Source organism: Urocitellus parryii, chromosome 8 (assembly GCF_045843805.1).
Source record: "Urocitellus parryii isolate mUroPar1 chromosome 8, mUroPar1.hap1, whole genome shotgun sequence".
Classification (NCBI taxonomy): domain Eukaryota; kingdom Metazoa; phylum Chordata; class Mammalia; order Rodentia; family Sciuridae; genus Urocitellus; species Urocitellus parryii.
Window position 1 is genome coordinate 97718590 of NC_135538.1, and position 13066 is coordinate 97731655.

The following is a 13066-nucleotide window of genomic DNA, read 5'->3' on the forward strand; positions in this document are numbered from 1 at the left end:
ATCTCCCTGAAAATGAAGGAATTTCTGTTTTTCTCATGAGGTCCTGCTACAAAATAAGATATAATAAACTCTGAAGATTTGTATCCAATACATGATTGATTCCCTGGTTTGAAAACCAGTGTAAAATTTTCTGTGTTTCCATTTGGAAAATAATTCATTGACCATATCTAAAATATTTATCTTAATCTGGAATTGTGTAATTTGGGAAGAAATAAGTCACCATCTGTATAAATTTCAAACTTCACTTTGGAAAATGAAATAAATTTTTTTTCCATTGGAAGTATATAAACCGTAATGTGAGGATAATGACTACAATCCTAATAATAATAATAATAATAATAATCACACTTCAAGTGTTTAAAATTCTAGACATTTGGACTACTTAGCTCCTACATGTCATGAACCTGAAAACGTGCCCAGAATTCAAATGACAAAGCACCCAGAGCAATAAATTAAAAGAGTCAATGCAATGTCCAGAATAGAAAGAGAGCTCTAGATGATTCTGCCTAATTACTTGCCAGAATGAACACTTAAGAGGAACATTTAATGAACATTTAACAAATGATTTGGACTATGCTGGAAGGAATAGTCTCTCTTTGATATCAAAAGAAGCCAGAGTACTTATAAATATAATTCAACTGAAACAAGCAAGCAACCAATTCCATACCAAATAAAGATGCAATAAAAAACAATTCATGTTTTTCTAACAGAAGCTACAGAAAGCCTGTGAAATAACCAGTTGTATGTATTCTTGTGCTATTTTAAAAGACATCTAGTACTTGAAGACAAGTAGGAATCATAAATGACTCCAAAATCTTGTAAACCGAGACTTCTCTTCAAAATAAATTTGTCAGCCTATAAGATAAAAAAATAAATATACATGTCTAATAAAGAATTTGGAGAATATCAGCTATTCAAATATTCAGGTAGACATATTGCATTAAGTACATAGGAAGAAAATATGTATGAATATATCAATTAAACAACAAAGCTTTGGTTTATAAATAGAGTAAAAGATATTTCTTGATTTTGCTTTAGAGCATTTTAAGAAAGTGTCCATCAGCACTCAGACAAAGATATTTATGACATATAGTTTTGAACTCTAAAACTACTGAAAACTGACAAATTCGAATAAATTCATCACAAACTTTTTATTTTCTGAGGAAATATACTAAAAATATTTCTTTCTTTTGTGTGTGAATCAATATACATATTTGCAACACAGCATTTTTACAAGTAAATAATATTTTATTAAATTGACATAATCCAGAATGTCAGAAAATCAGTGTAATTGATGATCAAGCAGAATTCCATCAAATTGAGAAAGAAAGCTGAACAATTAATATGAATAAGTTTTACTTAGAAACAACTCTGTTTAGCCAGTGTTTATGTGACTGATTCACGAGATTAGGGAATATATTTATATCCAAATGTCAGCATAATTCTTGTGTCACCACAAGAAGTTACATAATTACTTGTATTTGAATTTGTATTTAATGTTTAAGAAGTTATCTTCTTGTAATTAACAGTATATCCAGGGCCTGTATGTTTGTTTGTCTGTCTGTTTTAATGGTGAATGAGAGGTCTTCTTCAATTGTTTCCATGATTGATCTCTCCTCACAGAAGGAATGGAGCCATTCCGAGGCTCTGAAGGTGTTTGCACATTGAGACATGCCTAGAATAACACAGTTTGGTAACAGATTTTGTAAATTAATATTGACCACCACAAAAATCCTATCACCTTTCAGTCTGTTGTTTCCTAAGAACTTCAATGTATATGGAAAAACTCATTAATTCATCCTGATTATTTGCCAGAATGTCACTGTGTGGGATCATAGGTTCATAATTTTGAGGGGCTCATTCAGAGAAAAAAGCTGTTACCTCCAACTTCCTAAGATTACAAATTTTAATTACCAATCATTCCATTATATTCAGTGATATTACACGTAACATAAGTTACTCATAATGTTACCATACTTTTAGATAATTAATTGACGAATAACTTCTGAAAGACTCTGAAAAGCCTAAGAATATTTATTATGCTTATGTTAATCTACATGCAATTTCATTATATTTTATTCCATATATTCTTAATTAGTTATAATATATTCATTTCCAACCTACAAATACACCATGATGTTATTCTAATTTATACAAATAAAAAAGCATGACACCATTGTTTTATAAAATTTCTAGGGGTGAAGTTTCATTTTATAATGGAAAAGACTCATTTCCCTGAGTTCCTCTCACAAATAAGTTTTTCTTTTAAAGAAAGTGTCCACACATGGATGAATAATATCATATAGAAGGAAGGAAAGGGCATATGTCAAATTCTCAGTCCGTGATTCAGAATCATCCTTCACTTTACTTCTTCCCCGATATACCCTACCAGTGATGATAAACTTCTTAATTTACATCCAAAAATTATTTCCATCCCTTTCTTTTATTCTCCAGGTTTGTTAATGTTTAATTCCTTCCTCAAGACTATTCTCTGTCTTCTTTACCATTTGCTTCTTACCCCAATTTAATGTTGAGTCCTTTGCTTAAACACCTCTATAGAGCTACCTGTGACTGTCTACAGCATTCTTCTACTTTCTGAGCCCATTCACCTCACATGTACCCCAAAGTCATTCTCAAGACTCTCTTCTAGAAGGACTGTCTTGAACTCTGTACAATCACTATAATCTCAGTGACAAGATGCCTGCAATGTGCTACTCTCATTGGGTAGATGAACTCAATCATAATTTAACCCTTGCATCCTGTATCATAGAAACCCTTGGTTATTTGAGTAACCAACTAATTGCAAAGCTGCCTTGTAATTTGACTAAATACAAAGTTAGCTGCTTCTGTATATATTCTTTTTTTTAATGTACCTGTGAGATTCCAAAATACCTGAATACAAGCTGAGATGAGTGATCTGCTAGCTGATGCTGTGAATAGGGTCCCAGTGCTTTGATAGCTCTTAATGTTTGCCTGTATAGTTGTACTCTTCCTTCTGCATCTGTACAAAGAAATCCTAGATTCCCCATTTTTCGTAACCACTGTGTTAAAGTAGTTTGGCCTCCTTACCTATTGATCTGTCCTCTACTCTCTGAAATACACAAAACTCTACAGGGTGTTTTTCAGCTTTTCTTAACTAAGCAAATTAAATAACCTTTTCTGCCATTCCTACCTGTAGCTGTTTCCCATTAAACTCAGTACCAGACTGAGCTTTTGATATCTAATCAATGTTCACCTATGCTCAAGACTTTGTCAATGATTTTACACCAGGAACTAAATAGTTTTCCTTTATAACAGAGTTGTTTTTTTGCTATTCAATCCCATCTCCCTAACTTCCTACTGTTTTTCATTTTAGGTTTCAGCAATACTTTGTTCAGACTCAACCTTTTGGCCAGCATTGCCAACCTTCTAGCCATCTGGACCTCTTGCCCATCCACTTGGCAAATCCTCACTCTTAAATCAATCCCACTAACTGTCATTATGTTCCTGGACATGATCTACTTAAAGCTGCTATGTGAAAAAAAAAATTGGTAGCACTCTGTTAACTGACTGGATCACTGCATTTGACTTACAAATATTGTTCTATAGAAGGACACAGCTCAAAATGGGTGGGGCTTTCCTGCTCCTGTTCAGAGGGACAACTTTTTCCACTCACACGTGGGGTAGGTGAGGCACCTCTGAGAGGTGAGATTTCTTCACCAATTTGAAGTCTATAGTTTCATCTGTGTCCCTTGTCTCTCATCTTTTTTGTTGGATTTTTTGCCATTTCTCCTGTTTGGAAATTGGCTTCCCCTCCTATCCGTCTCTTCCAAAGTGTTTATTCTCCACCAACCTTTAATCTGCCTACTCCCCCTTGAACTCAACAGACAGATTTCTTCTCTCCTAGGAAAACTGAGATTAACAAGAAACCAAACTTTTCTAGATTCACTTTCATTCTCCTTTCTTTATTCTAAGGAGAAGTAGTGACCTTTCACTTTTTAAAAGGTGTATTCTTCCTGGGTACTCTGAAACATGGCAGCTCTGGCCTTCTTACGGATTTCATTTCTTCAGTTATTCCCCATGTCCTATGCACTCATCCTTGTGTATATCTACTAGCTCACTCCTCCTAACATACGTCTAAAGAAGAAATATTCTCTCTTTGAAAATATAATAAATATCATTGTGGTAGACAGTAAAAATGCCTGCAATATTCTATTTTTTTATGTAATAAAAGCAAAGTTCTTTTCTTACCCCTTAATATGGGCCAGGGGAAGACTAACAAATGCAATACAAGAAACAGTACCTTGAAAAGTACTTGTACATTGGGTTAACTGACTTGCTGGTACAGAATTTCATCATGATGTAAAAGCCTTGGCTACTCTACTAGGCAATGTAAGACCACTCAGCAGACAAATAAACAATCACCAAACAGCTCACCAGCCATCAACCAACCCAGAAGCCTGTTGCAGACACATTGGTGAACCCATAGCAAAGATCAGTCGAGCCTGATGCATACCTGTGAAATCACCTGATAGAACACAGCCAAAATTTTTGACCTGCAGATTTCTGAGCTAAATAAATGGTCTTGTTTTAAAAATGTTAAATTTTCACCTAGTTTGTTAACCAGCAAAAGTTAAACTGATCGAAATGAGTGCACACACATACACGAAAATTTGTGTTCCCATAGTTACAGGCTCTTCTTGGTCATATCTGTACAGTATAATCACTGTATTGATTTCTTTAATTCTTGTGACCAACATACCCTAAAATGACCCCTCTAAGAGTTTCAGCCTTGTGTAATTTGAGTGTGAGAGGAAACTGTGGCTTGATTCTTAACTAATAGAATCTGACACTGGTGACAAGATTTTTCAGAGGTAATTAAGTCATCTTAAACAGATGACTCTAAGTTAATTAAAAGGGAGATTATCCTGTGTGGGTATGCTCTAATCAAGTGAGCTCTTCAAAAGAAGATTAAAGGGTAGAGACAATACAACAGATTCCTTTCCTCTGTTGCTCAAGTTAGAAAGCAAGCTGCCTGAATTCCACAGCCTTGTGGAAATGAATTCTGCACACCCCATAAAAGAGCTTAGAAGTGGGTCCTTCCTTGATTGAGACTCCAGAGCAAATGCAACCTGACACCTTGATTTCACTTGAGCAAAGGACCTAGCTCACTTCTTGATCTAAAGAAACTAGAGGAAATAGATAATATTTTTAATATTTTCACAAGGCACTAAATTTATGGGTAATCTGTTATGATTAGAAAGCAAATGAACTTCCCACTGACTTCTTAATCCCCTCACATCCTCTACCAAAGAAACCATTATCACCAAGTTCTATAATAACGTTTTTTTTTTTTTTTTTAAGAACAATCAACAGGCACTTGGATTCCTTATCTTTTCTGATTTCTCTATGGGTTCTGATTCTTTCCATTTTTCTTTCCTTTTCAAAACTGTCTTATCCGGGGGCTCTGTTGCATCACTCTCTCCTGGTTTATTGGCTATCTTTTGGTGACTGCTTTTCCTCTTCTTTCTCTTATTCCACCCTCTTTGGATGTGTTGGTACTTCCTTGCCAATTCCCATTGTCTGGAATGCCAAGAAATTTTATATTCATGCATCAGGTCTCAGCTCATACAACACTGCAATTGACCCTCTTATTTGGCTCTGGGCTCTCGTGAGTGAAGCTGGGCAAGTACTGAGAACACTGCCTCTGACATCTGATTCTTTCTTTCTCCAGCCAGAGAAAAAAACTCAAGTTCTGATATCAGCAAGTCAGGAGAGCCTCTTCTTTTTTTTTTTTTTATTGTTGGTCATTCAAAACATTACATAGTTCTTAATACATCATATTTCACAGTTTGATTCAAGTGGGTTATGAACTCCCAATTTTAACCCGTATACAGATTGCTGTATCACATCAGTTACCCTTCCATTGATTGACATATTGCCTTTCTAGTGTCTGATGTATTCTGCTGTCTGTCCTATTCTCTACTATCCCCCCTCCCCTCCCCTCCCCTCCCCTTTTCTCTCTCTACCCCTTCTACTGTAAATCATTTCTTCCATTTGTATTATCTTGTCTTACCCCTCCTTTCCTCTTATATGTCATTTTGTATAACCCTGAGGATCGCCTAAGGAGAGCCTCTTCTTAAAAACCTGCACCACCTTTCTGCTGGAATTCTCAAAGCAACTTGATTTTTTCATAAGTACTTCCTTTGCACTTGGCTTAATGGTAAGAATTAGCCCACCCAGAGGGAACAACAAGACATTATTCATATTCACAAGTCTGCTCTGTCAGCATCAGAGCAGAGCCTGGGGCCTCCCACCAAGTTAGAAAAATTCTCCTAAGTGTGTCCAGTCTCATTCACATGGAAGGAGACAAAAAACGACAAAAGGAAGGTATCATATACTCATCCTAAGCAAGAAGGGAAGTAGAGAGGTGGCAGAGAGAAGATCACTACAGAAAGGTTCTTGGAATGAATAAAATCCCTTGATCATACCTTTTTCTCTCAATTAAAAAAAAAATATGAGTTCTCCAAATTTTTATGCCCTCCAACTGCTCAGAGCAATTATATGATCAGGAGGGTCTAACTAGAATCTGTTTACTACTCTCATCTATTTGTGTAAGGTCAAACTTCTTTTGTTGTTATTGTTTGTCTTGCTGTCAGGCTCTGGTGGCTCTGCTTGGCATGCCATCAGAATCTTCCAGCTGATGACCATGTGCACATCACTTCCTGGCATTTTAGTATAAACATGCCATGTTTCATGAAGCACTTATGGCATTCCAAGCCACTTGTTTTTGCAGTTAGCAGAATACCACAGGGAGGCTGAATACCACAACTCCTTTCAAGGTCTTCAATCTCTGAATTTCTGAGGCTAAAAGCTGTGGATGATTTGTTTTAGTGAACAAAATAAGCAACATCACTAACTATGAGAGAAGAGTCCTAGGTTCCCTTCCCTGCCCTGTTATAGTTTTTTTCTCAGCTGTAATGCCACTAAGAAAGTTCATATCTTAATGTCTGTGTCTTATATCACAGGATCATGTGAAAAGAAGGATCACTTATTCAAACATTCATGAGATATTTTCTAAGCACCCACAGTGTTTCAGGCATTATGTTAAATGACGGGGACCAGAAATGAGAAAAGGACTTTTTGTTCTTGAGGGGTATACAAATTGAGGTGAGAGAGAGATACATAAAGGCTACTGTAATATAATGTGCTGGTACGAATCTGGTATTTTATTATAAATTGAGGCCTGGGGAATACAAGGAACATTTCTATGTCTAATGCCTTATGCAGATACTTTTGTTGTAATTCATTTTCAGTTGATCTATGAAGTCAAAGTATAATCACATGTCACTTAATGACAGGGATTTATTCTAAGAAGTGAATCATTCAATGATTTAGTCATTGTACAAAGATTATGGAGAGTACTTACACAAACTAAGACAGCTACAATGACAATAGGCTAATCTTAATGGAACCACCATCATATGTGCCATCTATCACAGTTATGTAACATGAAACAGTATTTAATAAATATATATGCTGATATCCAAATTTCCCAGAATTTTATATAAAAAACCTCTTTATTGAACCCCAGCCAGTTCTTCTAATCTTATTTTCCACATCCTCTCCCCAGTTCTAATATCCAAGCTATAGCTAACAAATGGAGACTACCCTCCCCTCTCTACCTGTTTCTTACTATGTGCCCCCAAATGCTGCCATTTCAAACTTCTTAAATCAGAGTATCTTTGATTGAGATTGTACCAGGAGTCAGGCACTATTCTAGGCTCTTTGCATATATTATCTCAATCTCAAAGGAAGTTGATATCAATACTTCATTTCATAAAAAGGGAATCTAAGACCCACAAGTTCAAGTAACTTGCTCAAAACAGCATAGCCAGTGTCCTGAATCACTTTTGTTTTTCCTGTATCACAACCTCTTCTACCATGAACCTCCTTGTCCTCAACTTCCATTCATGTCTCAACATGTTTTCTATCCTTATCATCCCAATCATACTGTTCCCACTAAAGTCATCAAATGACATTCTAATTTCCAGAATTAATGTGTTTGAGGGGACTATATGAGTTTTTCATTATTATTATTTTTACTATAGACTCAACTCTTTGTTGAAAAACCCTTTATTTTTTTTTTCTACAGAGTCTCACTGTATTGCCCAGGCTGTCTTAGAAGTCTTTAACTCAAGTGAGCATTTTAAGTAGCTGAGACTAGAGGCACACACCACCGCAACTGATTCCTTTATCTTTTATTTTCATATATTACACAAGTCCTTTTGACTTCCTGGCTTGCGTCTGCCATCATATTTTCTACATTCTGGTCGCTATCTCCATTCCTATCACTTTTACTTCAATACCTAATGTCTCCATTGCCAACCTCTCCCCTGTGCTCCAGATTCACACTTTCAACTATTTTCTACATATCATCCTGCAATGCCACCAAAGCTGCTCAAGCTCAGCATCAGACGTCTGATCTCCTCCTACCCCCTTTCAAGATCCTTTACTCTTTCCTCTATGAATAATGCCATCATTCATTCACAGTCCGGGATTATAAGCTTCATTCACGATTGATTTTTTTTTCTCATTTACTGTCAGCGAACAAGTCCAACTATTTCTACCCTCATATGGTTTTCTTCTTGTACCTACTGTCACCGTTTTAATGTTAAGCTTTATCACAGTTCTTTCAGACAAATCGCTCTGTTGTCATTTCTCTTTTAACTCTAATACTATCTGCAGATAAGACAATCCTTAGGCTTTTCTATGAACATTTAAGTCTCTTATTTCTGAATTTAAGAGGATTTCGAGTTAACTGCTTATTTTGTATAGCATTTTCACGTTTGACTATCACTTTCAAATTATTTAGTGATTTTTTTTTAAACATAAGGTACTTTTGCTTAAATATGCCACACCAGAGCATGTATTTGGGATGCATAAATCCACAACATTTGTATTATTATGTTCAAGACATATTATGTATTATAGGGAATAAAATGCTTAGTAAAAATGAATTTAACATGGAATAGGAGAAATAACATATGTACTGAAATAGTTATAATACATGCTGGAATATGATGAATATAAAACTGGTACATAAAAAAATCCATCAAAATTACATTGAGGGAGTGGTTTCTTCAACTGAAAGAACCTAAGCAGCTTTGTTAATGAGTTTATTTCTGAGCAAGGACATCAGAAAATGAGCAGAATGTGAATGGCTAAATATTCTTCACACACATTATTGAAGCCCATTTACGTGCAAAGCACTACACTTAGTACTATGGATACAGAAATGAGTAAGAGACATTCCTTGACATCCAGTTGTTTCCAGTTTAGTAAAGAATAAAAATAAAATCAATTCTTACAACAAAATGAAAAGGAATTATGATGGAGATTTTTTTTTTTTTTAGAAAAAGCTACAAAATAATAAAGAAAATCACAAAGATGAAGGAGAAATAGCAACAGCACCCCACAGGGACTGTGTCTAAGAGAAGGTCCAACTTGAGCTGAGCACAGGCTCAAGCAACCAAGGACAAAATGGAGGTGATCTCAGGAGGAAACAACATTCCACAATGTAGCACAAAAAGACGGATTCATCAATAAGGGGGGGAAAAATTGTTCAAACTACTTTGAGAGGCTTTCAAAGTGCTTGTCTAGTAGCTCCTCAAGAGGGCATATCAGTACCAGCTCATGCTCCCTTGTCAAGGAGTCAGAGCTCTGCTTCTACTACCTACTCTCCAAAGTCAGCCTCTGCATTCCTATATTCTAACCAAACCTTGCCAAAAGTCACCTTCAGTTTTTATTAAACCAAATCACTTGTGGATGGTTAAATCTCCCTTTTTTTTTTCCTTTAAAATTCTCTATTGCTGTCACAGACGTGGGTGTTTTACTTCAGAAGAGGCTGTCTACCTGAAAGAAGTTTCCGATCTTGCTGTAAGTTTTGGAGTGGAATACTACTACCACCACCACCACTACCACCACCCCGCCTCGCCCCCCCAGCCCCCGCCACACACACATACTCCAGTGAGCACAGTGCTATTCTGGAGGCTTCCAGGACCACAAAAGACATTTTCTTTAAGACACCTGGGGGAAACTATTGTCCTCAGGTACACCTATTTCCTGGATTAGGCTTTCACTATTCTTTTATTAGTTTAAAAGCAATGTCCACCTCTAATAGCCACTGAATGCTGCCTCACTAGATCTTTCTAATGTCCAAAATGTGCTTCTTAAAGCAACCAACTCACCAAGTGTTCTCTCCTGACACCCCCCAACACAACCTTTGCCAGGAATTGTTCAAAGAGGTTATATTCTCCCAAATCTGCCTTGTGTTACAAATTCTTTCAGCCAATTGGTATAATTTATATGTCATTTTTATCTCATCATTTTATCAATGTTGATACTGTGATGATTTATGATCTTGAGATTTGGGGGTTTTAATATATACCTCTTTAAAAGTTTTATATACCTTAAACTGGAAGACCTTTGCAGACAGCCCAGGACAAAAGGCATATAAACAATTTCTTTTCCGTAGGGCAAGAAGAGAAAACCTACCTGTCCATGCTTTTGCTGAGAAGCCATCCCATGAGAAATTTCAGAATATGATGAGGACTTGAGATCCGTGCCCCTTATTTTGGGACGCACCACGTCAGAGACCAGACTGGAGGAGATTGCCAGAGACTTGGGCCGGGCAGCCATGTTGCTCGTGCCCCCTGGGGGACCTTGCTCGCCTTTTCTGCTTGTAACTTCATCTTCCCCTTCAGAGTCCACAATAAAAACATATTCTGCTTTGAAGAGGTCACTTTGCTGCATGCCTTGAGGTTGGTTTGTTTCAAGTACCCTTCCTTGTATACTCTTTCCACTGGCCTCTGATGGATGAGTCAGTGTCCCTTGGTTTCTCTCTTCTTGGCTCCAGCGATTAAAGGTCAGGTAGTCATTGGAATTAGACTGCAACACAAAGAGATAAAAACATTAACATTGGCTTGAAAAGATGTCTCTTCTTTGTTAACATACACTGAAAGTTTTTACCTGCTTATTAAAAGTTTTTTTTTTAAATATATTTAAAAATCAAGTTGACTTAATAGAGATTGGATTGAAGTTAATGGTTTACTTTTACTAGCCCACCTGGCTCAAGCCCAAACTGATCAGGGCTCAGAAACAACAACAACAAATAAACCTAACTGCCTCCTAGAAAAATCATAGTATAATTTTTTAAAATTTTTATTTATTTGCTTATTTATTTATTTTTTTGGTACTGGAGATTGAACCTAGGGATGCTTTCCCACTGAGTCACTTCCCAGACCCCTTTTTTATATTTTATTTAGAGACAGGATCTCACTGAGTTGCTAAGTGCTTCGTTAAGTTACTGAGACTGGCTTTGAACTTGCGATCCTCCTGGATCAATCTCCCATGTCATCATAGTATGACTTTTGATTTAGAGAAAGAGAGCAAGCAATGTTGTGTGTAAAGATATTCACAAAACAAATGGAGATTAATCAAAGGTTTAGTTTACTGGTCATACAACCTGTATATCTTTCATAATCCCAGAGAGGAGGGGAGAAAATAACATTGAAAGAGTCTACAATAATATAAATATCTCTGAAAGTCTGAAAAGAAAAGTAAAATTGGAACAAAATGCAGAGATAGTTACATAAAACAATCTAAGCTAACTGGGAAGAGCTCATGAATAGAACACAAAAAGATACAGGGACATTTTTAGAACAAAGTCTATGTAATTTAGATTTGCAATTCTCAATCTCTTCCTATTGGATTTTCTTTGAATACACAGAAGTGTTCCAAAACCAGAATTAACCTGGCTTTATCAAGATACCATACTTCAGCCATACATATCAAGACTGTGCTTAAAAGATTCAGGTCAATTTCCTTGTTTTGATAACTATTCTATGATTACTCTTTTTATTTTCTCTGCAACTTTTCTGTAAAGCTAAAAATATTTCAAAATAAAAAGATGAGCCACTAAATAACAATTTCCACTATGCTGGTCAATTCAGTATGTGACAATGTGTGGTATATGTTGTGTGAAGCTAGAAGGAAAATGATGGATTAGACATGAATAGGCCAACAAATAATTTTATACACCCATCCCGCAATATTCAAATGCTGTTGCTGATATACTTAAGATAAAGCAGAAACTACCTCAGATTAGGATTTCTCTGTCCAACTTTCTCTATTCCCTTATTCTGACTTACTTTTTATTTCTAAAGCATTTAGCACTACCTAATATTTTGTTACATTCTTTCTGTTTGTTTTTCTTTTCTCGTTTTATTCCTCAAATAACCATATGAGCTGTCTTTATTCACAAGGAATACAATAATCAAGGACAAAGTATATATTCTGTGAAGAACCATTAAACATGTAAGTGAATAAAAGGTTACTTAAGCCTATTCTAATATTGAACAGTTTGAAAAACTGGGGAAAATCTTTAATTTTTTAAAGATGTGATTACATGTATATCATTGCAATTGGCTGATAAAAATTTGCAATCTTGGAGGTCTGCAACCAAGATCTGTTCATATACCTACAGTTACACTGTTCAGAGAGACTAATTATATGTTGCTGAGAACTATTCAAAAGAAGCTTCCCACAAATGTCTTATAGAATATTCTTTAAAATAAGATAATAGCAATGAAAATCTCAGGATCATTGGCAAATTACTACTTTATAGATAGTGTATTTCCATATACACAAGATGAATCCAATTATTTTATCCCCTTCCAATTGACTCAAGAATAGCACAAAATTCTCATAATCTCATTTTATTAGAACAATAAGTAAAACAATATTAAAATACATTTTAAAGAGAAAAAATTTATCTAAACTATTACTGTTCTAACACAAATCATTTTCATATTTTTAAATTTAAATTTCTTCCCCAGGACTTATTTTAGACAGATATAATCAAGGTGAATATGAGGAATAAAATTTTGTAGCCTACTTTATCACCTAATAAAATACGGTTAATTAATATTTTCTATTGAATTGTATAATCACTCTAATTATAACTCTGTCAAGCTTACACACCAGCATATTCTTAATTTTTGTCTGATTATTAGATATGAAGCTG

The 13066-nt window shown here is 35.5% G+C and overlaps 1 protein-coding gene across 18 annotated transcripts in view; it reads right to left on the reverse strand.

Moving 5' to 3' along the window:
- Window positions 1–13066, reverse strand: part of Mlip (muscular LMNA interacting protein) — a 237267-nt gene that overhangs the window by 120901 nt on the left and 103300 nt on the right. For all 18 annotated transcript variants that reach the window (XM_077801981.1, XM_077801982.1, XM_026411254.2 and 15 more), the window contains one exon: window positions 10537–10929. In XM_077801981.1, the coding sequence (XP_077658107.1) occupies window positions 10537–10929 (393 nt within the window). The remainder of the gene's footprint in view (window positions 1–10536; window positions 10930–13066) is intronic.